The sequence below is a fragment of the Vidua chalybeata genome, chromosome 1 (assembly GCF_026979565.1).
Source record: "Vidua chalybeata isolate OUT-0048 chromosome 1, bVidCha1 merged haplotype, whole genome shotgun sequence".
Lineage (NCBI taxonomy): Eukaryota > Metazoa > Chordata > Aves > Passeriformes > Viduidae > Vidua > Vidua chalybeata.
In genome coordinates this window covers 123019966-123046311 of record NC_071530.1, presented here as the reverse complement: position 1 = coordinate 123046311, position 26346 = coordinate 123019966, and the positions used below count along the sequence as shown (strand labels likewise).

General features: G+C 37.8%; 1 protein-coding gene across 6 annotated transcripts; it reads left to right on the top strand.

The window, feature by feature from the left end:
* On the top strand, positions 1–23130 carry PEX2 (peroxisomal biogenesis factor 2). 6 transcript variants are annotated; one of them, XM_053955576.1, is made up of 3 exons: positions 1–346; positions 4914–5209; positions 18635–23130. In XM_053955576.1, the coding sequence occupies exon 3, from the start codon at positions 18654–18656 to the stop codon at positions 19566–19568; it is 915 nt and encodes a 304-aa protein (XP_053811551.1). In that variant the 5' UTR covers positions 1–346; positions 4914–5209; positions 18635–18653; the 3' UTR covers positions 19569–23130. The 6 variants fall into 6 exon arrangements, with proteins under 6 accessions (XP_053811551.1, XP_053811541.1, XP_053811526.1 ...); XM_053955566.1 differs by having other exon boundaries at positions 4909–5209; XM_053955560.1 differs by lacking the exon at positions 1–346 and adding an exon at positions 547–856 and having other exon boundaries at positions 4909–5209.
* The last annotated feature ends 3216 nt before the right edge of the window (positions 23131–26346 follow it).

Genomic DNA, 26346 nt, shown 5'->3' with positions numbered 1-26346 from the left:
TCACGCCGGGCGTCTGATTTGCTGCTCGGGCTGTCAGTCAAACAGCGCGCGGCCCGCCCTGGCGCGGCCGCCGTGCCGGCAGCCCTTCCCGCGTGCCGTCCCGGTTTCCCGGAGCGCTTCCTGCGCAGCCGCGCCGGGCGCTGGCCGGCGCGCTGCGGTCCGTGCGGCCGCCGCTCTGAGCAGCTGCCGCTGTGACCCCGGCTGGCGGGACGGTGCCTGCGGGCCGGGGCGGCTGAGAGGAGCGCGCCCGAGGCGGCTCCGTCCGCGCAGAGCTTCGCTGGGAGGCACGAGGCTGAGCCCGGCGCACCCGCGGAGTCGCGCGGGGCTGGGCCCGGCAGCGGCGCAGGTCAGTCGGGACGCGGGGCAGGACGAGACGGAGCGGCTGCGGCGGGCGGGAGCCCTTGCAGGGACCGTGGCCTGCGGCGGAGCCCATCCAGGCACCTCCCGCGGCCCGGCAGGCCGGGGCAATCCCTTTGGCTCCGGCCCCTGCGCTCATGCAGGGCCTGCGTATAAAAACTTGTGTTTGGCCTCCTGCACTCCCCGGTCGCCCCCGTTCCGTGAGTCCCGCTGGCTTTCAGCCTCCTGGTGCCGCAGCGTGCAGAAACGGGGAGCTTTCCAGCTAGGCCCAGGCGTGCGGTAAGAGAGGACAGAGCCTGGTGACGACCTCTGCGAAGAAGAAAGGGCATAATATCCTGTCAGAGGAGTATTATCATCTGAATTGTGATATCAGCCGAGAGACTGAAACATTTATAATCTTCGAGGGTCATTCCTCTGACTGCCTGCTGTAGGTGGGAAAGAAATCTAAAAATGAGAGTGGCAACTTTCCACTTTCTGTTAATCCAGTTTTGTGCAGCCTGTAAGTAACAAATCATTGGTTCACTACAAAACAAATTTGGATTTATTCTGAGTGTCCAATGTGTTTTGACAAACAGACAAACTCTGCTTATGACATAGTCCATACTGGAAACCACAGCACTGTATTTCTTGTATGATCTTTCACCTGTCAGTGTGAGGGAGGTGTTCCCTAAGGTCAAAGATGAAGTATGTCTAAAATTTGCACTAAATGAAGTTTGTACTAAAATTTGAGTCCAAAATACTTTGCCATTTGATTTCATTGGAAGTTAGTTCTTGTCAGACTTTTTTGGAGCTTTTTTTGACATACAGTTTAGCAACAGTTGATAAAGTTTTCTTTTTAAGACTACTGCTGTTTTTATTCTTTTTGAAGATGTGTTTTATCAGCATTTTCTTCTTCAGATTTTTTTTCATCTTTGTGCCGCAGTTCCTCCTCAGCAGCAGCTTGTTCTTCAGTTCTTGGCTGTCCATCATGTCTAGTTTATCTAATGAAGTAATTAGTGGTAAAACAACTGAAAGTGTCATTGCTGGTACTTTAATTAGAGTAGTAAATAAGCTATTAAAGGGAGGAAAAATTAATGTTTTGGGGGTTTTTTCCAGTGTTTGTTTATACTGCATGAAGTCACCAATTTCTGTTACTTGCTATGGGGTTAAATTCACATCTAAGAAATGTATAAATTAGCTCATTAAAAGAGCTTTTTTTTTTCCTTTTTAATTTTTAGTGGAAATTGAATAAACCAGTAGGGCACATAATCAAGAGTACTGAAAGTATTTGACACTTACATTTTAATTCTTTTGGAAATTGGTACAGAAATAGATATCATGTTAGTATTGAAACATCTGTTTTCGTTGCTAGCGCCTCTAGCATTAGGTGTTAGTAAAAATACTTTTTTGGAGTTAGTGCTGCATTGATGGTTGGACTTGATGATCTTAAAGCTCTGTTCCAGTCTTAATGATTCTAGGATTCTGTGATTTACTCTTTTAATTACCATGATGATTGTAGTGTTCTCCGTATTGTAAAGTTTTTGATTGAGTCTGTGAATTAGAAAGTGGAATATGTTTAAAGCTGTTATCTGTGAAGGTTTTGCAAGGATCTTATATTGCACCCACTTTCTTTTCTAGTAGTCTGGAATTTTTGGGGAGAGTCTAAAAAAGGTGGAGTGTTTGGGCCTTTTTTTGTAATGAGAGTTTCTGTGTATATCAATATTTCAAAAACCTCAGTGTTATGTATATATATATTTGCAGTTTTTAAAGTAGGAATTGAGGATGTTTATTATTGAGTACAGAGTGTTGTGAAATTGCATTAATCTGGGGCCCAGGTGACTGAAATAACTCGGCTTAGCATTTTGCCTCTATTTTTACATCCTTTTAACTCCTAGGCTTATCTTTGTTCAAACTTGTGAGTTTGTATTTGTCAAGAACATCCTTTTCGGCAAATGAAAAAAATCAGTTCCCATTAATGTTGCTTTAATTAAGTAAATAATTAAAATTAGATATCTCTGCATGAATGTCAAAATATCTTTTACTTTCCTTAGAAATGTTGAAAACTGTAAAGTAATAGTAGCAAACTTGCATGTATTTGAATCAGCTCATGCTTACGTGTCTCATAGCTAATCTTAGAACTCTTAGTATAGTAGTACAGACATATAAAATACCATGTTCTGAATTTATTTTTTAAAAAAATTATTTCTTAGGTGATGGGCCTTCAGATGCATTATGGATCTACCCACTTATTAAAGGGCTCCCAAGTTGCTAGAATGGCATGGCTCGGTCCATGTTCGTAGAGTATTAGGGAATAGGCTAGATATATGTCTGTTCTGTGCAAGGAGGGTGTTTAGATTTGGGAGAGAATTTTTTGTTTGTTTGACAGCTCTGTTTGTCTCCCATTAGATTCTTTTATTATTCACCCATGTCTGTAGGTGAAGACTTTAGGTTTAATTTCATTAAACACTGTAGTGACTCACAGAAAGGTTTTGATACTTAAGATGATCCAGGACATGTAGGAAGTAAATATTCCTGTAATGGACTAAATTAAATTAAACTAAAACTTTTAAACAGGTATTATTAATGTATAAAGACTTGATTGAACCCTTCATAGAGTAGAGTATGAGAGGTAATTTATATTCTCTGATGTTTTTTGACACTGTTACTAATTCAAGGACCCTAACTTGTTCTTTGACATCAAATGCTGTAGTGTAAGTCAAGAAAGACATTTTACCTTCTCTGTTTATAGTCTTTTGAGGTGGCAGTCTTGAAAATGGCTAAAAACTGCTACCGAGAGAATATTTGGGAAGGAGGGAAACAGATTTATGGCTACATAGTATCAATACCAAGAATATGGTGTAAAATAAATGGCTCTTCAATATATAAATCGTCCAAGTGTAGGGAGTGATATCTGAATCCAGAATTAACGTATAGCTGGATGTAGTAATGAAGCACATGGTCTTTCAGGGGAAAAAAAACCCTAAACGTTTAATTACATGTTAAAAATGTGAGATAGTGGTAATGTCTTTTCTTACTTTTTTAAACATATGAAAGTCGTTTCAAAGCCATGAGGTTCAGAGAGAAGGGAAGGAGGGACAAAGAAGGGAAGAGATGGACAGCTTCTTGAAGGAAAATTAGTAGTAAATTAAACAGTAGACAAAATCAGTCAACAATTTGCGACTATAATTTAAGTACCTTGTTACCCATGTGTTTTATTTCTCTGTAGGTTATAATGGCCTACTCTTGCAAAACTTTCAAAAATTCCATAGTACTATTGTTGCACTTGGAATTTCTACGTTTAATCAGTGAAAACAACAATCAAGAAGATGTAAAGAAACAAATAAATTGGGTCCAGCTAACACTAACTGATAAGCTTAAGACATAAATACAATTTCATTGAATTAGCTTGTAAGCATGGTGTGCTCCAATAATAATAATTAAGATAATAATAAGAAATGTGAATAAATGTTTGAATTAAAAGATAGCACTGTATTTAATAAGAAATGTTCTTCATATACTACTAATAAATTCATTCTATATTAATGTCAGTCTAACTGAAGAATAAGATACGTTATATTACTTTTTTGATACCTTATTTCTTAAACCTTTTAGGTATTTAATGATTTTTGGGCAGAGAGGGCTTTTTTTAAGACTCTCTAGGTAATAACTTTTTCAGTAAAGAAGTTCACTGTATTTGTGCCAGTTTAGCAATATTTTCTTTAAGCTATATACTCTCTGACAGAAACAAATGTAATCTATTTCTTATTCGGTCGGTTAGTGATATTAGTGTTGGCTTTCTCTGAGAGCCTGGTTTTAGTATAAGAAAGTAAGATCATTGCCCTGGAATTTAGGTAAGCATACTCTGGCCTCTTCAGGGATCTACTTGGAAGAATCCCCCTGGGTCAGGCCCTGGAGGGATGCAGCACAGCTGACTGATACTCAAGGATCACCTCCTCAGAGCTGAGGAGCAGTCCATCCCAACAGTTGTGAAGTCAGGCTAAAATGCCAGTAGCCGTGCATTGATGAACAAGGAGCTCATCGCTAAAGTCAGACATTAAAAGTAAATGTGCAGAAGCAGGAACGGATAACCTGGGAGCAATATACAGTGTGTGAGCATGCATGGTTGTGATTAAGAAAGCCAGACTCTACCTGGAGTTGAATCTGGTGGCGGATGTCAAAGACAACAAGAATTGCTTCTGTAAATACACTAGTAGCAGGAGGAATACTAGGGAAAATGTGGTCTCATGGCTGAATGAGCAGGGAATGTGGAAAGGGCTGAGGTTATGCAGGCTGCCTTTGCTTCCATCTCTACTAGCAAAGACCTTCAGGAGCTGTAGAACGCAGGGAAGAGTCTGCAGCAGGGAAGAGGTAGACTTGGAAGAGGTTTAGGTCAGAGAATACTTAAGTAAAGAGGACATAGATAAGAGTCTGGGAGTGAACTCATGAGTGCTGAGGGAGCTGGGTGATATCATTGTGAGGATAGTCTCAATAATTGTCAGACTGGGAGATTGAGGAACTGGGAGAAGTACCTGTAGACTGGAGGAAAGTCAATGTTTCTTCTGTTTTCAAAAGGGCAGGAAGAAGAACTCAGGGAGCTACAGCCTGATCAGCTTTACCTTGATCCCCCAGAAGGATGGAAAATGATGGAGCAGCTAATCCTGGAAACCCTTCTAAGACACATTAAAGAAAATGATCAGGAGTAGTCAGCATAGATTCACCAAGGGGAAGCCATTCTTGACCAACCTGATAATTCTCTACAATGAAATGACTGGTGTGGTAAACAAAGGGAGGAGAGTAGATATTTGCATCACTAAGTCTTTCAGCAGTGTCTCCTGTGACATCCTCTTGGAGAAGCTGCTACAGTACGGACTGGGTGAGCAAATAGTCAGGTCAGCATAAAATGTGCTGAACAGATGGACCACAGGGAATGGCAATCCGTGGTGTGAAGTCTAGTTGGAAGCTGGTAACTACTGTTGTACCCCAGGGGTCAATACTGTGTTCAGCCCTGTTTAACATCTCCATTAATGATCTGGATGATGCGATGTGCAGTTAGAGGATGATAATTTTGTCAATTAAAATCAATCTTTCAGTGAAATACCCTAATGTAAATTTCTCCCTAGCAAGGTCTGGCTCCCAAATGTTAGCTATCTAGGAAAAACATCTGAATTAATGCAATTTTTCAGAGCATCCAGAAAGTGAATTAAAATTTTCAACCTAAATGATAGTATGTTGTTTATGACTTGAAATGGAAGTGGACTCACTCACTGTATTGCTGCTGCAGTTATTGAGGACAGCTGCTGCAACTTGTTACCTCTTTTGGACTGCTGAAGTTTACTTCAGTGTGGTGTTTTCAAGCAGGCTGCTTATGCTGTTTTGAGGTTTTTATTGGGTTTTTTTGGTCTGTGTTTTTTTAGAGATAGGGTTGGTTTTTTTTCCTTTTGACAGCTATTAGCATACATACTTCTTCAATTAGACCACTGAAGAGAGTCACACCCTTTCTGTTCCTCTCATTTTGACTAACAGGCATTCTCTCAACATCACCTGCTGTACAGCACTCCCTGTAAAGTTAAAAGCAGCAAATAAAAAAAAAAATTAAAATGACCAATGTGTTGTGCTAAAAAGATGCAGGCTCATAGTCAGATTGTGCTGTATATGCTCAGAGAAGGTAGCAGGCTTTCTGTTCTGTAGCTTCTTCAAGAGGTGCTGTTCCTGTAGCCATACAGCTGACTTACAACTGCAAGCATCATCAGTTCACATCTAAACTTTACAAAAATCTTCAGGATGCTGTCTTTGTAACATGCCTCTCTCAGAGATGGGGGCAGGGAGTTTTTGGTTTGGAGGTGAAATACAAGAACTTCAAAAGTTTGAGTTTATTTCAGGCTCTTTTGAAAAGGAAACTAAATTCAGATTTTTCGGAGTAAGGGGGAAATATAAGAGAAATAAAGAATGTTGAGGTAGAGGAAAAAGAGGATATAATACAATATAAGAAGGAAGAGGAATTTCACAATGGTGCAACTCTTGATTCAAGGTTGATTCTGACTGGGTCTGGGCACTTTTTCCTTCTCTTGCAAGGGAGGACTTGAGGGTTTTTTTGCCTTGCCTTTTTTGCCAAGGAGGAAGTTGAATTGAATGCTGCTAATATTCATTGTGTTTGTATTAGTAGCTGCCTAGGAACAATGTCCTTAAAAATCTTGTCTTTGACACTCCTTATCTCCTGTCTTGATTTTTTGCTAATATTGTGAGTGGAGTTAGAAAAGAAAGGAGTTAATCAAAATTTAAATTCTAAGAAAACTTGAAAAAATACATTAAAATAATAGTATTCAAAAGTAATATTAATTCTGTAGTCAGAGAAGCAGAAAAAAAATGTCACAAGAGGGGTTTGGTAAGGAGGAAAAACTTTTCCTGAAAGGGAAATTAATACAATGCTATGACACTGTGGGGCATAACTAAATCTTGAAGGGAAATACACATTGGAATTGCAGAGGGATTTCAGAAGCTGTAACAGCATACAACTCAGGCTGCCTAGCAAGGAAATTATTATCCGTCTTCTAAACTGTTACTTGTAATACATTTATGCAGATGTTCAGTTGATTCTAAAATGCTAATGAAGTTACAGGATTGAAGAGAAGTGTGGTGGAAGTGTATCAGTCTTCCCTTGTGTGCTTAAAGTTCCCATAATTACCAAGTAATAAAATCATCAAGGACTGGGGACACTGAGCACATCAAATTTTCCCAGCACCCCTAGTAGTCATTGCATATGCCAGACGTTTCAAGGTACAATCATACCAGAAAAGCTGAAAGTAGAGAGGAATTGCATAGTGTTACTTATTTAAACAGAGTAGCCTCTCACTTGCAAGTCTGCATTAATCCTACAGTGGATTTGTACAAATAATTACTTTTCATTTTTGAAAGACAGCTAAAAGTTTCATTATTTGTATTTGCAGTGTTGTGGTGTTTTGCTTGCACATTCAGCACGTTGAGGTTGAAGACAAAAAGAACAGTTCTTCAAGTCAAACAGAAGGCTTGAGTTTCTGTCTTGCTGTTGACTGGTGGTGGATGTAAGAGTATGATGCTGAGATTCAAAGGCATCTGGTTTCACGATTACCTGGTTTTCCTGACCCTGTTGTTCTTTTTACTGGTACTGCATGTATCTTATCTGATTCTGTGGTGACCTGTTTGTGTACTAAATCTGCAGAAAAATAAGTTTAAATAGGTTGGGCTTTTGCCAGTTCAACATGCAAAAATTATTAAATTGAAGTTTAAATGAGTGCTAGTGCTAGCTAATCTGTAAGATAAGGACAGAATAGACAGTAGAAGGAAAATAGGAGACAGTGACTGTAGCTGTCAAAAATTACATTACCTTAGGTTTTTAAAGAACACAAGCCTGAAAAATGAGATATTTATGTCAAGTACTGTACTTTATCCTTGCACCAGTTGAGAGTTTCTGATTATAATTAGATCAAATTATTCATAAGTTATGCCATATAATACAAAGCCAAAACTTAAAACATAGTGTGAACAGGCTTGTCTTTTTATTGATGCAGGACTTTATTGGTTCTAGCAAATCATAAATATATACAGTCTGTAACAGCACTGCTTTTACATAGAGTCCTCCTTTTGGTACAGATGTTGACAGGAGTTAATTATGACTTAGGCATTTAGGACAGCTTTTACCATTTTTATGTAATAAGTATTTCTAATAAAAGGTTAAAGGACCTTACGTTCCTGCAGTGCAGTATTTGGATCAGTACTGTTACACTTGCATATTGCTGAATATTCATGACTCTGCAGTTGGTATGCATATGTATGTGAAAAGGAAGAAAGTTGGAATAAAATCTGGGCAGTGACTGTATTTCATAAATGATAAGTGCAAAGTGTTTAATGCAAGAGTTCTGTCATCTGTGGTAAATTGTATCAGAGTATGTAGAGCAAGTGTTGCTTCTGAATCCCTCTATGTATCTTCTCAATCTTCATCCTGGCATCTCTGTACTTACCTGGTTGATCCATTCGTATGAATCAGACAGGTTGGAGCAGAACAGAGACACAGAGCTATGAAATGAGACTTTAGGTTAGATGACTTTTTGTTTGTTTTTTAGGTAGTTTTGAATGGAAGAAATGTAAGGAGGGGCATGGAAAAATGCATAAAATTGGGATTGACACTGTGCTTGATAAGTAAGAGGATGTGAGATACAGTGCCCTTACAACAATGAAATGCAGATGTTGATATATATCATGAGGTATAAGACCAACTTTTCAGAAAAGCAACAGTAACCAGCACAGGAAGAATTATGGCTGTAACTGCCCTCACTGGAAGAGTTATGGCTATAATTTCCCTCAGTGTGCTCACAACTGTGCATTCATGTTCTGTCATTGATTGGACCATTCTGAAATGGAGCTGCATGCCTCTGCCACTAGGTGACATTTCACCTGCTTTACATAAAAGATCACACATTTACTAAGCCGTGCATTCTTTCTTTGCTGCACATGCATTGCAGTATTACTTAGCTATCCTTTTGCCAGAACCTCATATCCTTATCACACCCAAAATGTCTTCAAATACAAGAGTCTCTCAGTCATCTGTTGATCACATCAGCAGGTGAGACCTACATTATTAACTTAATTCTTAACTTTGCTTAGTTTTTGCATCTCCTGATGCTGGTTTAGTCAGAGATGTTGCCCCTTCCTTACAAAGGGCTGTTTCTTCCCAGCTAACCATCACAGTTGCCACTCTGTTCAACTACTTTAACCAAATCTCTCTTCAGCATTTTAGTTCATCAACAGTAAAGGTAAGGCACTTCTCCAAATAATTGCCATTACCTGGTTCCAAAGAAAAAAGTCTGTTGTGTACGAGACATGTATTTTGCTCAGCATCTAGATCAAGGGGTTTTTAACCATGTTTTTTGGAAGTCTTTCAAGTTACAATGCAGCTTTACACTTACAGGTTTTTATCACTGATAGCTTTAAAAGGAACAACAGCTAGATTGCATTTAGTGTAACAGAGGATGAGAATTTATAAGTGAAACTGACATGTCCTGTTAGAGATGAATTTGTAATTTGATGTACTAAGGAGCAGGATGACAAAAGAGGAAATAAGATGAGGGAGGAAGAGAAAAAGGATATGGGATTAAGAATAATAGTTATGGAACATTAGCTTGTTACGTGTTTATCTTCCTGTTTATTCCAATAAATAAAAATTAGGTGTCGCTTTTCGTTCTTTTCTTCTCTCTCCGACTTCCTTGTTTTCGCCCCGGCACTCTTTCCCGGAGCGCTGGCCAGGCGCCTCCGGGAGCCGCCGGAGAGAGAGAGAAGCGACAAACACCTTTGCAGGTTTGTTTGATATGGACACAGCTGTTTAGAGAGCGCGAGCAAGACCGAGACAAAGAGACTTAAGAGAGTGGACACTTGTTGTGCAGTCCAAAGTATGTTGTATTTGCCCAATTGCCGCACGTACAAGTGACCCCGGTCTGGGGTCCAGACAAAGGTTTTATAGGGGAAAATAAGAGATAAGGTGAGACCAATAGAACAATGCCCAGTGTGAATACATGATAGGTAAAATCCAATGGGAATAACTCCAGGGGGAAGGATGAATACACGTAAAAATACAGAATAGAAACTCCAGCTTTAGGTTTAGGAAATAGAAACTCCCATCTCAAATTCACAAAGCCCTTTTGCTTCGTTTGCGTAGCTGCACACTGCAACATTAGGGCTTATCAAAAAAGTTGGTAGGATGATGCTGTCTCTGACTTCTATGCTGTGAGGAATACAAATGTACTTTGAGGTTTTATAACTTCGAATTGAGCATCACAAATTTTAAAAGGTAGTATTTTAAATATTAGTTATGGGGTAATTATCAGATCTGGTTGTTAGGATCTAATAATCTGTCTTTTAAGAGTGCTGACTGATGACAAATTTCTCTGAAGTCAGTAGAAGCTTTTAGCATTCAGAGTATCTTAAGGATGGCCAGTAATAGTCTTGGTTGCTAGCATTCATCGAGAGGATGTGTTACACTGATGTGGGATTTTCAGTTTCTATCAAATGCTGTCAGAAATGACTGATTTACAGCTTCTAACAGTGCAGCACTTTCCTGCTGCTCTTCATTACTGTTGTATCAATTCTGGCTCTTCTGAGCTAGTTTTGATTTTGTAGCTTGAAGCCCCAATATTTTGATTCTGGCAGGTAGTTTATGGAAGATAAATCAGTGAGCTATCGTTAGTTTCCTTGCTGTCTCCAGGCATTCAGCAGTGGCTAATCTCTTGTATCTCATTTTATGAAATCTAAGTTTACTGAGTTAAAATTGAAAAAGCAACCTGTGATTTGAATGTGTCTTTTTCTTGTGCTTGGTCTTTGGACCTTAAATGTGACTGTAGCATTTAGGATTCTGGGATTATTTACTAGTTGCTCACTTAACCTCCATCGATAATAATATTCTTAATTTTATCTATGGGATTTGTTTGTTATACAGTCATTCAGTGTTTTCCTTGAATTTGTCTATTTTGAGAAATAAGTCCTTTCTCCCAGGAATACAAGAAATAAAGAATAGTTTCTGTGATTGCAGTGCGTTACTGACTTTTTAATTAGTATTAGTAGTTATTCCAAACAGTTAAAGAATCAATTTATGTTCTTTAGAAAATGATAGGTATTTGTCTGAATTATATAGGAATCCAGACAGTAATACAAAATCAATCTTTTTTAAGGTTATTTGAGGTAATGATATAGTGATAAGTTAATTTTACAGTGATTAAGAGACAACACAGTTGGGGCTCCCAATTAGACTTTGATCTGAGGATATTTCTCTCTGCACTTGATAAGCAAGAAAGAGATGGAATTAATGGTGAGACATGAGTCTTTGAGCAGCTGGGGTCCATGTTCTGTGTTACAAGAGTTGGTGTAAAAGAAGATTTTAAAGTTAACTGAATATATATCGTTTGATTTCTCATCTTTAAAATTTATTGATTTTAAATTGACATCTAAAATATCCTCTGCTATTGAGAGTACCCAGAAAGAACAGTTAAATGATAAATTTTCACAAAGAAGAAAGTAGAACACATTAAAAAAAAATTCACCATTCATGTGATTGGTGGAAAGGTAGTTTCCATTGCTATCTGTTGATACGCTAACTTTATGAACATCAAAGGAGGGATAGTAAACCAAGGCTATAGCTTGCTTCCCTGCTCTCACACAAACCCAATATGGCAATGCACAATACCAAATATATTGTAGCTCTTGAAGGAAAAAGGGGCTGTATGTTAGTGTTACTTCCAGAGAGGAGATGATTTCTAGCATGCCCACTTTACATCCTGCTCCCCCAAGCTTGGACCGTTGATCTCAATGCTGGGACTTGGCAGAGTGTAGTCTATTGAAAAGGCTGAAAAATTGCTACCTTTAATGTATGCCCTGTTGTTTCTTTGTGTTGAGATAAATAGTAATAGTAATATTGAATGTAATAGTGATAGTAATAGTGAATGTTAAGAAAGTCTTTATATCAGCAATTCTTCCATGGCCTGGAAATTAAAAGAGTTGTCCAGGCAGAAATAATACAACGTGATTAGCAAAGAATATAAAGGAATATCATAGGAATGTAAGAATAAAATTTATGACTTTGAAGAACAAAATAAGTTTCAATTTACAAAGCACAAGAAAAGAATCAATGAAAGGGTCCAAAACTCTGAGTAAGAGGAGGCACGAATGGATAAGTCCATTACCTAGATCTGTTATTAAATAAGAAAAGAGAACAAGGAACAGACTTTCAAAGACTGATTCTTCCCTTCATACTTTGTAAAAGAGATATATTGTGACCTGCTACTTTCATAAAATTAATCTTAGACAGGAAATAAGAGTGGAATCAAAGCAGAGCAAGAATAGCCTTAAGGAATCTTAATATAGATGTGCTCAAGTGGCAAATCCTAATAAAATTCATCCTAGAATGATTGAGGAATTAGGCACTGCTGATTTTATTTATTTATTTAATATCCCAGAGGGTGGAAATAGCCAGCAAAATGGGTTTTTGTGTATCTGGTTTTGTGCCTCTTTATTCTTCTGGTAAGAGAATTATTGAAGCTGTCAGTTTTGATTCCAAATAAAGGTTCAGGAGTAAATAGTTTAGCAATTAATTTGTATCTAACAATGTGTAGAAGAGAAATGGTAAAACAGCCAGTATGGTTTGGTGAGACCTGTTTGTAAGAAACCTCAATATTTTTCTCTTCTAAATAAGAATAAAGTCTAGTAAGAGGAAAACTTCAGGTACAATGCAGCTTTATTTTAATAAAGTCTTTTTCCCTACATGAGCAAACTAGGGAAACTAATATCAGTATTGTCTCCATTAGATGTTGATGTTATCAGTATCAAGTTGCAAGATTGCCTTTACAGAGTAATTATCTATAGTACCCTGTCAAGATGAAAAGGCATTAGTGAGTTGGATGATGGAAGAGAACACATAGAAAAGTTACTGATGGTATAAGCTGGAGAGAGGTTGAGAGTTTAGGGTTTTCTTTTTTCCTTTGTTTTAAACATAAGATCTGAATCCAAAATACTCTTGATGAGTTTGGAAAGTGTAAAATCAACAAGATGAAAAACAATGCAGGCATTTAACATGAAAAACTCAAAATACATTAATTCAAAACAGGAAATAATTATTCAGATAAAAAAATTAGAGAAAAAAGATATGAAGTATAGTAGATCTCAAGGTGAATTGCTGCTGGGAAAAAAAGTAAAATTATTGTTTTGTTGTGGATTTTACTTGGGTTTTCAGTTTGGATTGGTTTTTCTAGAGGATCATACCAGGCATGTTGTAGGAAAACAGATACTGTCTAGTTTGGCAAATCTTCTGTAGGTAATTGGTCCTCTCACATGCCTTGCTGCTTTTTGCTCTTGAGAAGGTGCAGCAAAATGGAATTTTTTTTCATTGTTCTTGATTTCTGCTATGGAATGAAAACTGTCCTGATTTTTACTAAATATGCTTTATACTGAATATGAGAAAAAGTCTTTGTAATTATTAGGGCCATAAAACACTGGAACAGACTACTTAGAAAAACTGTGGAATTTGCTTTCTTGGTATACACATATCAATATATTCTTGAGCCTGTGTTCGTGCTGTGTTAGGATTTGATGGTCTCTTGTAGTCCATTCCATCTCTCTGTAAATACAGTGTTAGACTACATGTTTTGTCTATACAGAAGAGATTGTGTAAAGGAATTAAATCACAAGCTCAGCGAAGTTAGTGGATGTGCTACTTATGCATCCTAAATGCAATTTTAACTTCACAGAATGAACTAGGTTGGAAAAGATCTTTGAGTGTCAGATTGAACCTATGACCTAACACCTCCTCATCAGGTAAACCATGGCACTGAGTATCATGTCCAGTCTTTTTTTTAAACACCTCTAGGGATGGTGATTCCACTACCTCCCTGGGCAGATGATACCCGATCTCTCTTTCAGTGAAGAATTTTTTCCTGATGTCTAACCTAAATTTCCCCAGGCACAGCTTAAGACTGTGTCTTCTCATTCTGTCACTGGTTGCCTGGGAGAGGAGACCAACCGCAGCCTGGCTACAGCCACCTTTCAGGAAGTTTAGAGAGTGATAAGGTCACTCCTGAGTCTCCTTTTCTCCAGGCTGAACACCCCCAGCTCCCTCAGTCGTTCCTCACAGGGCTTGTGTTCCAAGCCCCTCACCAGCCTTATTGCCTTCCTCTGGATGCGCTCAAGTGTCTTCCCAAACTGAGGGACCCAGAGCTGGACACAGCTCTCAAGGTGCGGCCTCACCAGTGTTTAGTACAGGGGAAGGATGACCTCCCTGCTCCTGCTGGCCATGCTACAGGCTAGGATGCTCTTGGCCTTCTTGGCCGCCTGGGCACGCTGCTGGCTCATGTGCAGTTAGCTGTCGACCAGCACCTCCAGCCTGGGCACTGTCCAGCCACTCTGTCACCAGTCTGTAGCACTGCAAGGGATTGTTGTGGCCAAAGAGCAGGACTCAGCACTTGGACTTGTTGAACTTCATGTTGTTGGACTTGGCCCATCTATCCAGCCTGTCCAGGTCCATTTACAGAGCTCTCCTACCCTCCAGCAGATTGACACATGGTCCCAGCTTGGTGTCATCTGCAAATTTACTGATGGTGGACTCAACCCCTCATCCAGATCATCAGTGATGATATTAAATGGGACTGGTCCCTGGGGGATACCACTAGTGACTCGCTGCCAACCATTAGGAACAAATTTTTGGTTTTAATTTAATAAATATGTTTTTATTTTGCTTCTCAAAAAGTGATTTGACAAATCATACTTAAAATTATTTTAAGGCTTCTGCATATATGTCTATTTGTCATCTATAATGATTATGCTAGAAAAGCAGGGAATGCAATTGCAGTAGCTCTGAGATAGAAACCTCTTGATTACTCATCCACAGTAGAAAAGCCCTGTGGAAAAAATGGCACCCAAGAGGTTTCTTGGATTTGTATATTTCTTCAGGCAAAGTTTACAGACCTGTAAATTTAAATGTAGAATTTTTGTGGGCAGAATGCATTGACAAATGTGCCTGATGGTAATACATCTCCTACTGATAGTCCCAGAACAGGTCAATAATACTGCTTATATTGATAGCAGCAATGCAGGAGATGTTACTTGGTATTATAGCTAAAATCCATGTTATCCCCTTAATTATAATTACATTAATATTGACAGGATGTTGACAATACTCACATTACTATTGATAGATTTCTGTCAATAACATGTTTCCAAATGAAATATATTCATTCATAATTTCTACAATGCTCAATATCAGCACTAATATATACCAGAAGAAATTCCTTTTTCCCTAGTGATACACAGTAATTTTTTTTGTACTGTGCAACTGGGATTGTTTATTTGTTTGGTTAAAAAAGACAAAACAAACAAAATACAGGCTATTTAAGAAAGGAACATTTTAGGGTTTTTCGATTGGTTTTTTTTTTTTTCTGGCGGGCAATTCTTTTATTTTTTCTATGCAGTATCTCTGACAGTATAAAGGGAGAACCTTACAAGTACCGGTCTTTACTACTTCCTTAGTGTTGTTTGGTATTCTTCCTTTTCCATATAGTCTGCCTAAACATGTCTAAAAGTTCAATCAATTTGATAGCTGGTAGTTCAGGAAGAGACATTAAACATGACACTATTAAACAGTATATGTGGTGTTGATTCTGATTTTTTTAAAAAGAAGACTTGTTGGATTTGGCAAAATTTCACAGTTAATGAACAGTAGTTGTGCTGCTCGGGCGTGTTGTCTCAAAAGTGGTCCCCATTTTCTGTATACAAAGTTCTAGTGCACTCTGATAGATTCAATGAAATTATTTCCTTCAAATGCAGTTCTGTGTAGGATGATGGACATGAAAAAAAAAAATATCAATTAGATTCTGCAATGAGGCAATGGGAAGGTCAAGCTCCAAGTCTGAGAGAAGATTTTAGTCTACTCTCCTGTGAAAATTGGGAATAAATTAATTGCTAAAACAGGTCAGGCATCATTTGGTCAAGTTTCAAGAATTTATGGGGATGGAGATTTCAGTCTTGGTAGATGGAATGTTCCAGCTTCCTTGCTTCCAATTGGAATTTGTCATGTAGTGACTTAACACACAGTTGCCTCTCTTTATTTCATTGCATCTCACAGAAAACTTTGGCTTAATATTCTCTGCAACCCTTAAGAAGTAGATTATTCATAGACCACTTCTTAACTGACTTATCCTTCAGGTTGAACCATCTGAGTTCCTTGAAGCTCTTCACATATATCAGGACCTGATGGTATTAGTTACAGGACTCTTTTCAGTTTGTTGACATTTCTTTTGTACTATTAATAGAAAAGAGGCTAAACTGGACTTAGTATCCCAGGTGTAGATTCACCAATGCCAAGTGGAGGGTAATAAGCACATTTTTAGTCTGCTGGCTATACAGATTCTAATGTGCTGCAAGGATGCACTGGTGGCTTGTGTTCAGCGTGCTGCCTGTCCCCACATCCTCTTCTTCGAAGCAGGTGTGCAGTCATATGGGCTCCCAGTGTGATCCATCATAATCTTGTGGATTTGACACATTTTCCTTTGTCTTCAGAAAATTCCTAATGACCCATTCTTCACTTGCTCAGGTTTCTTTAGATAATATAGCTATAATGGGAGAAAAAAATCTGTAAATATTTATTGTACCTTATTTATGAGAAACCTACAATAGAAATTGCTCACAGCACCTGCAGTAATGAAAAACAGTTGGAAAAGATGGTTGAACTGATGTTGGAAAATAGTCTTAGTAGATGGATCAAGGAAGTTGTTTGAGATTATGTCCCTTTTAAAACTAGCATTTTTAAAGGAGGTTTTGTGTGTTGCGAGTTACATAGAATACTGAAACAAGTATAACAAAGTGAAATGAGTAGAAGAGAAAGTGAAGAAGACATTAGACTTCAGGGATGATGAGTGAATAACCAGCGACAGGTTCCAGAGCAGGTGGTTATCCAAGGCTCTGGTTCCTAAAATGATAGTGGAATGAAATTATGAGAAATAGGAAGGTGGATGGTCATTGGTGCTGGAGTTTTTGAAGTGATGCAGCAAAATCCATTAGAGGTCGAACTGACCCTTTTAATCATAAATTAGAGGAGGGAAGTTACTTGGTTCGTACTGGAAAATGTTTCCGGTGCTTTGGTTTCTGCTACAGAAAAGACTAAGTGTGAGGGAGACAGGCTTGGGTATAGCCTTTGTATCCTGGTTTTTCCAGCTGGTGTGAGTTCATGCAATGAACCCTATAGCTGTTTGCCCAGAGGAGGTGGCCTTATACCACCTTCAGCCATGTTTTGCCTGCTAATAAGGAGGGTGGCGTTTAAAAAAGCTGAGTGGAGCTATTGTATGCTCTACCCATGTAGCAATCTTAGTTAATTGGAAACTATTGTTATACACCCTACACTAAGGACAAAGTCATATTTCCTTGCAGTTAACTAATTATAAATATGGAAAACGGGGGAAAAAAGCTACAGAAAGGGAAGCTACAGATGCTGTTTTATATTGTGTTTTAAAACTTCTCAGGTATTCTTTTTCAGGAAACATGGTTGTTTGTTTGAAGGATTTTTTTTTTAGTGTTCTTGGCATCACAGCATCTTTTACTCACAGTAATCTTGTATGGTTATTTTTCTCTTACAAATAAGAATCTGAGGCACTACTTCCTATACTTTCTCCCGAAGGCTGTGGACTCCTTACAGATCTGTTATGCAAAGAATCTGGTTTAGAAAGTGAAATATGTTGCATACTGAAAAATGCTGAAAATACTGAAAATACTTCTGAATACTTTGGGGTTTAAACTGTTGACAAAAGGAAACAAAAATTGGTTACCCCACAATTTTGCATTGAGGTGTTACCTGTACTTTGCTTTGGCAATTTATTGCATTTATTTCTCAGCCAGACTTCCAGATGCAACAGCATCTAAAAGAAGCCATTTTAATTTTTTTTTTCTGTGATGCTTGAGCAAGAGGAGTATGCATTTGTTGATGTTGCTATTATACATTAATCATCTTGCCTGGAAGTGTTATACGACAAGTAGCACAGTCCCACACCTGTCAAAAACACTCTAGAAAATATATGCAGACTTCAATGAAGTACTGTATAATAATTTATCTGGATGCTGAATATTTCTTAAATTTAGTATGATTTTTCTCTAAACAACTCACTGCCCTTATTAAGAAACTTTTATTAATTCCCACCTTAATTTCCATATCTTTTTGTAATTCCTAAATTTGTCTGTATTTCTATGGTTTTGCTTTCAGCTGTAGCAATTTAAGTGTTCGTATGGCAACACTTGGTCTGCCTCAGTGTTCTTTTCCAGATTTTCTGCTTAGTATTTCAATTTCCCTGTTTCTCCATAAAACACCATATAGTGTTGCAGTTCTTCTTTCTGGTCTATTTTAAGGTTCAATTGAATATTAAAATTATGCCCTGTGATATTTTTTTTAATGTATATATAAATTTATTAATATGAATAAATATATAAATCTGTGGATTTTTCTGAATATCTAGATGATGTTGAACACTTGTTTATAATCAATTGTTAACTGTTTGTGAGAAATGGTCAAGCATAATTTCTTCTAAAAATAAGATTTTAAACTAATTTAAATGTGTACTAATTTTATATCAATATAAAGCTTCCTGAAAGGAATTGTGGCATATTAATAACATATTTATAGAGCATTCTGAGAACTTTGTTTTTTCTTGTCTACTGCTAGTATATTACAAGTTTGTTATTTTTAACAAAAATAGAAATAGGAAATACTCCACTATACTAAAATCTATTTGTGTTTTATTTCTAGAAAGTTTATTTGTGAAGAAATGGCCTCCAGCATTGGAAATGAAAAGAGTGTGAATCCTGTGCTCAGAATAAGTCAGCTTGATGCTCTTGAACTAAACAAAGCCCTGGAACAACTACTGTGGTCCCAGTTTACCAGCTGTTTTCATGGATTTAAACCAGGGGTGTTGGCTCATTTTGAACCAGAAGTAAAAGCATTTTTATGTCTTATATTATGGAGATTCACTATCTATTCCAAGAATGCAACTGTGGGGCAGGCTATTCTCAATATTCAATATAAGAATAACTTATCTCAGACAGAGAAATATCAACCTCTGAGCAAACACCAGAAGTTATGGTATCTTATTTTCACTGTTGGTGGAAGATGGTTGGAAGAAAGATGTTATGATTTATTTAGCAATCGTCAACAGCAATCTTTCTGCAAAATTAAGAGCTATATAGGTTTTGGATCTGGACTTCTTAAGCTTTGTGGACTTGTAAATTTTCTGATTTTTCTTCGGAAAGGAACATTCGCAACTCTTACAGAACGCGTTCTAGGAATTAGGTCAGTTTTCTGCAAGCCACAAAATGTTCGTCAGATAGGATTTGAATACATGAACAGGGAACTCTTATGGCATGGCTTTGCTGAATTTTTGATATATTTGCTACCACTCATTAATGTACAGAAACTGAAACTTAAAATTTCCTCTTGGTGTTTGCCTATCGCAGGTCTTTCCAATAGTGAAAACACATTAGCAGCTCACTGCAGGGAATGTTCACTATGTGGAGAATGGCCTACCATGCCACATACCATAGGCTGTCCACATGTTTTTTGTTACTACTGTATTAAAAGTAACTTTTTATTTGATATGTATTTTACATGTCCTAAATGTGGCTCAGAGGTACACAGTCTTCAGCCATTGAAGTATAAAATTGAAATGACAGAATTGCATGTCTGATATGAGGTTGATTTAGTTTTATACTGTACATGGTATGTATAGAAGAGATTAATGGAAGAATTCAGAAATTATTGAAAGCAGACTGCTGAAAGATGCTTTTGGGGACTCTGTAATTCATGTAATATGTATTTTTACTGGTCTTAGGTTTTTATTGAGTAACAGTGCCATAATGCCCTACCCCACTTGGCAGGTTAAGGGAAGATAGTTGGATTTACTCTGGGTGGTGTGTGGGAGAAACAACAACAACATTCTCAGGAGGTTCAAGAAGAACTTTTACTTGCAAACTTTAGAAGATTCCAATTGAATAAGGCACTTGGCAAACTTTGACTTAGCAATCTTTAACTTTCTCAGACACAGTGCCATTACCAGCTTTCCTAGTAGATGGATTAAGTGGGAAAGTTGTTCTTTTCATGCCTAAAGAATAATTTTAAATTTGAATTCCCAATATGATGTTACATTAAAATAAAAAATACCAAAGGTACAAAGAATATTTAAGGAAAACAGTGCACCTTCTAGACCTTTGTGAGATGACAAATAATTTTCTCAGGCAGCTATGTCTCTGAGCTTCTATTACATATATATTGTCTTTCCTCAGAAGCTGAGGGACGAAACCCATCATCCATTGGGATGTGGTAGATGTTCAGGGTAACACTGAAGAAAACTGTTGACTCACAAGATGCCATCTGTAGGAATTGCCACTCATCTTTTTTTGGTGTGGTCTAGGGGAGTGACAAATCTCAGAGTTCACTTCCACACAGAAAAAGATCAAACACAGTTATGTGCATATTAACATATTAAAATAGGTAATTTCCTGCTTTTTGCTTTCACTATTTGCTTTCTTAGTTGCCTTTGCAATGTTTTAGTTGTTCTAACACTTCATACATTTACTCTTCAACCTAGTTTTATAGGATTATTTTCCTTTAAATTGCAATGGTTTTTTAACACAAAGTGTTATTCAGAAGAGTCTCATTAACACAAAAATACATTACGTCCTCTTTTGAATCTTAAATTGTCAAAAACATATGCAGTTAAATAAATAGCTTTATGGTGGCTCTGTTCTTGATTGGCAATCATCAATAGTCAGTCCCAAAAATAGCAGGGTAACAGCTGATTGAGTAACTTTGATCTACTTTTATGAAATGGTTTATTACATTCTTCATTCTACATTCTGATTAGAACAACCCACTAGTCTATTTGTTTGAAGATCTTAAATTCTAGGTTTTGATCTTTAGAGTGACACACAGGGCTTTCATCTGATGTAATTAGATATAGTTAGGGGGTGGGCAGCCAAAAACTTCATTAATTCTGCTGCTGTTCTTTGAGTCAACAGAGACTTCAGAGCAAGTGCTTCCAGATACTGTGCTGCAATATTATTTGCTGTCAAATATGTGTATTAGTAGCCTGCCATATTTCTGTTATTTGCTGTTGCAATTAAAACCAGCAGGTGCAAACCTATTTTTATTAGAGTATGAAAACTGGCAAGTCATTTGGAGAGCATCCTGAAGTTACTTCTTGTTCCTGAAGGAATTTTGTATTAATTGTCCTTCCACATCACTTAATAGCTTTTCCCACAGAAATGTTTTATCAACGCTGACTTCAAGGTGATCTAATGTCTCCAGAAATGTCATCAGCATTTTGGTACTTCAGTCTTTATCTGTGTTTATTAATAAAGATTTGTATGCATCCAAAATCCAGTGTTTGTAGCTTACAATCATAGCACACCTTTGTTTGCTGTGGACTCTTCACTTATTCTGAAGTCTCAGAGCAATTTTTTATCAAAAGAGCATGGATTCTCTGTATTGGCCTCTGCTAGGTGTCATGCCCTTCTTAGGCTGGAGTTCACTTTTTCCTATATGGAAATGTTTCATTTTCCTGAATATTAAAGAATGTTATCTTCCTTTTTCATACCATCTCCCTCTGTCCTGCTGTTTGATGTGCGTAAGCTGTATGAATTTCCTGGGGTTTGTTTTGTCTCTTGCAGTTTCATGTAGGTAGAGTTTGTGCTCTGTTTTTCATCCCTCTTACGCTATCAATAAAAAACCTGTTTCAAGCAGTTTAGTACCTCTATTGTACAGCTGGTTTCTGCTGGCTGTGCTATATCACACCTTACGCTTGGTTTGTTGTTGTTTTTTTTTTTTTTTTTTCTGGAATTAAACTTCTAATGCATAACTCATGCTGACTTATTATAGCAAAGCATTGGCCTACTTCTGTAGCACCTCCTCATCACTGTGTTTGGTTTGTAGCCAATAGTATTTACAAAGTTTGTGAAGTCTGTGTCTTGTGGCATAAATGGTTTTTGTTACCCTAGGAACCTAGATCTTTAGGTGGGGGTTTAGTTCTTTTATTTTCCATGCAAGCAAGCAGGTACCAAGCATCTCACAGAAGCAGGTGGTTTGGGAAAAGAATGGTTGTTTATGTCAGATACGTATTTTTTTTTATCTCCCATATGGTGAAACTTTTGCTCAGTTGTAGTCACTTATGAGACCAGGGTTCCAACTTGAATATTGAAAAACTACCAGCTTACCTTTTTAGTACCTCAATATTCAGCATTTTCCTAAAGCACTTTAAAATTAAAAATACACTTTTTAAAATATTTTAATTCTGTTTTGTTGTGTCTTGTGACCTATAAGTTGCAGAAGAGTCTTAGTTGAAGATATTACAGGAAAAAAAAATCAGATCCTATGTAGACTAATCAAAGGATGATTAGTTTTACATATTAATTACCTTGTTAATTTTTCCTCATAGACATTATATTTTTCAGGTTTAAACTCTACTTTAACAAAGGACTGCTACATCTGGTCCTACTTCCCGCAGTAGAGGGAATACATTTTGTTTTGGAATGTAATCTTTAAACAAAAGGGGATTAGTATTCAGCTACCATTAGAATGCACTTGTGAGTAGTCATATGTGCATCGGTGAAAAGGATAAATGCTTAGAATTTAAGGAAGCTAAAGGACCAGAACTTCTATTCAGTCTTGGATAGGAGTTATAGCCTTATATTACCAGTTTTCTTTATGCCCTGTTGACTTGGTGTGCTGCATGAACATTTTCATTATCAAAAATCAAAAGATGAAGGCATAAATGAAACAGACTAATTACATTAATAAACATACTAGAAAACTTTTCATTTCTTCATTTGAATGAGAATTACCAGTTGGCATAAGGTGTGATTTGGGAGGCATTCAGATGAAAGGAGTCAGAGAATGCTGGTTTTTACTTCCACAAACCACCATTCCACCTACTCTCTATGTTTTCAGGGAGGTCTTAGAAGTAATTTTATAGAAGACTTAGAAGTGGGAGTTTCTGTGGAAGAAATGAGAGGGATAGTATTTGATTCCTGCCTTACTTGGAAACACTTATTTTTCTGTAAGTGTGAGATATGATGGACAAGGATGATCTCAGCATTAGTAAAGAGACGATGTGAAGAAAGAAAAGATATGTATTTGCTAAATACAATCTATATTATAATGTCCTTATTTGAGAGTACTAATGCAATTGTTATCTGGGATGTATCATTCTGATTAAAACCAAGTTGACAAATAAATGGTATTTTTTAACAGGAGGTTCTGAGGTTTGCCTTTTTCTTAAGAGAGTTTTTCTGGAAGGGTTGTTATTTCTTACTCAGTGGGTGACTTCATACTTTGCCATTTATGAGACTAAAATGCAAAGTGAGAAACTAGTTTAGACTTCTCTTTAAAAATTTCTTCAGTTTTAGATTTAAGCAAATTATCTTTTCACATTTCTTCTTTTGAGCAGATTAGTCATAGCTGTTACACTTTGCTGTGTGTTTGCTAGGAAGCTGTGTTGGCTTGTAGTGAGAAGAGAATATTGTGGCATGACTGGGCACAGAATAGGGTCATGCTTGTTGCCACAACAGATAATAAACTGATGGTCATTTGCTTTTAATACAGTATGGTAGCCTGAGCTGCTGCAAGTCACAGTGTATATAGCCAAAACAGCAGAAGCAGTTTCAAAGTGGTGCTTCAACCCCTTACCTATTCCCCAGAACAAATCTTAGTAGAATTTGTTGAATAGATTACAGCTGTCTGCCTTCAGCCTCCTAAGAGCGTTTTACATGCTCACAACATTAAAACATCCACCTAAATTGTTATCACAGTCTTAAGTTTCTGCCATTCCAGGGGGTCCACTCCCAAAGTGAGGAGCTGGCAAGGTGGCCAAATATCATTCAAGGAAAAGACACTTGTGGTCAGAATCCCTCTTAGGCTGGCACCAGATGAATCACAAACATGCACTGGCATGTTCGTACAGCATCTGCTAAAGCCAGCTAGTCATCTTTTCTGTTCTCTAGAACATACCTGGGGTTTAGAATTCTCAAACTGTCTGTTGATCTGCATACAGAAATGCAGCTCTATTTCAGATAAGATATGTGGGCAGATTTGTACAGCAGCAGGTGCAGGTAGTTCTATGTCTTGCAGGCAGTTTTTAATAAGTCTGAAATCCTCAGCTGCATACCTCTCTGATCTTGGGTCTCCTAAGAGAAAAAACTGGTGCAAAGTGTGGTAAAGTTAGCCAGTGTGCCGCCATTCATCTCATATCTGTCTACTTTGAGGGACATATTTCAAGGATATTTCAGAGGGAAAAAAGGTTGTCAGTCTTGTAAAGCTCTGCATTAGGCTGTATTGGAAGGGCTGTAATGGAAAACTAATCATAGCATGTTGGAGTAGCTTAGGAGAGAGCGAAAAGCTGAGTCTTCTCTCTTCTGCCATTTTCTGCATCCATTGCAATGTTCTAACTTCTTGACTGCAGAACTGGCAACTTTCATTAACGTGACCAAAGCATCCTATCCTGATAGTTCCCTAGCTTTTAGTCACTTGCCAATAGCTGGTGTGCCATCTTGTTTAAAGCCCTTACCTAAATAGTCCTTCAGGATACACTGTGTCAAGGAAATAACCCCAGATGGCATCTCCAGATTGTGCAATTGGCAGGGATACCTCTGATGCACTAACTGTGTCAAGGATAATCCTTGGAGATATATTGTCTTAATGGAAAAAAAGTCACATCTTACAGGTTCAGTAGAAGTCCTCAGGAACCTGATTCCCTAACAAGATTGCTTGCCTACCCTCTGTAGTTAGTTCTCCTTTGTGGCCTGAAGACAGGATGCAGAAAGGATCAGGGTTTTTTGCCTAGAGCTAGGGCACTCCCTGGGCGTAGGCTTCTAGGAGAGTGCCTATTGCAGCAGGCAAAGACAGTAAATTGCATCTGTGGTAGTACTGACTCTTACATGGGAATATGTATTACCTCTAAAGACTTGCAAAGAGTTTTGAAACTTGTCCTGTTTTACTGAGGTCTACTGCCTCTTACATGGTTGCTCTGAATTAATTCTCTCCTATTGTACACAGTTTTGATATAAAGTCTTTAGTCGTGGTTATGCATGGTGCAGTAAGGGACAACAGGCTTTGTATTCTGGATGTTGATATTCAGTTTGTCACTGGTGATCTTCATCTTAATTTCAGATGCATTAAATCACAACAGAAACTATAAATATACTATATGAGAGCCAATTATATGGGTAGAGATGCATGGCTTATGACAAGGCATAAGAAGCAGTGTGCATAATGCAGATTGAGGGCTAATTAAGCTTTTCTTAAAATGCTGTTGTGTCTGTTTGCACTTAAATAGGTAAGTTTCTCATGAGTGGCTACCATACCCGTTAAACAGTCTCTCTCTAATTAATAACTGCTTCTGTGATGGGTGTGCAGTATTTATTGATAACTTCTAACTCCAGCCTCTTTTGGTGCAGGCTGCTACCAAAGATTGTGGATCCCATGGATTGCTCCACCTAATAGTCACATGGTTCAAAGATAGAGAACAAATAATCACCATTGCTTCAGGATACTTTTCATAAAGGCTCTAGCATCTCCATGACTGCTACACTACCAATAACGACAGCCTATCCCTGATTTACTCTGTATTAAAAAGGATAAGACTGTGGAGGCAGGTGCTGGACACCAGAATCAGAGCTCTAGAGGAATGTGGCTGCAGGGTAGACAAGATGAGGATTTCAGAGGGCCTGTTGTGTGCAAAGACTGTGTCCTCACTGCTGTTCATTTCACATACTGAGGACAAAATGGTCCCATGTGGTGTGTGGTATTTCTTCTCCAAAAGCAGTGCTTGAATGGCCAGAGCATGCTGCAGATGCAAGCATGAGATGGGCAATTAGCCAAGTGGCACAGCTTTTATTACATGTGTTGTGGAAAATAAAGTAACAGCTCAGTTGTGCTTGTCTGGTTGTCTCCAGGTTTGAGCAAACTGGCCATTGCAGAAGATATAGATGGACCTGAAGCATTCTGTCTCTTGCATTCTTTCACAATCCCTGTGACTGATAGCAGCAACAGCAGTCACCCTGCAACAATTTCAAAGGTAGTAGAGTGGCAAGGCACAAAGAAGTACAGGTTGCTCATTGCATCATTGCTTAGTGTCACAAAAACCCAACTTCATAAAAATATAAATTGATCCAAGAAAAATTGGTACATTATCCATACTTGCAGAACCAATATAGATATCAGGACATGGAGATTAGAAGTATGAAGAAAATGGCACTTGAAAGTTTTTCACATACACAGCAAAACAGCTTTTGCTGCAGAAATGCAAAATGCATTAGTCATTGAGAATAGATACCTGCACATTTCCAGTCAACTACAGCTATTCCTGGAAATACACAACAGGATCAAAAAAGAAATAATATTCAAGCTGTGAAATACTTTATGGAAATGTCTCAAGATTCCAAAGGAAATTAAAAGATTGTAACAATCAAACT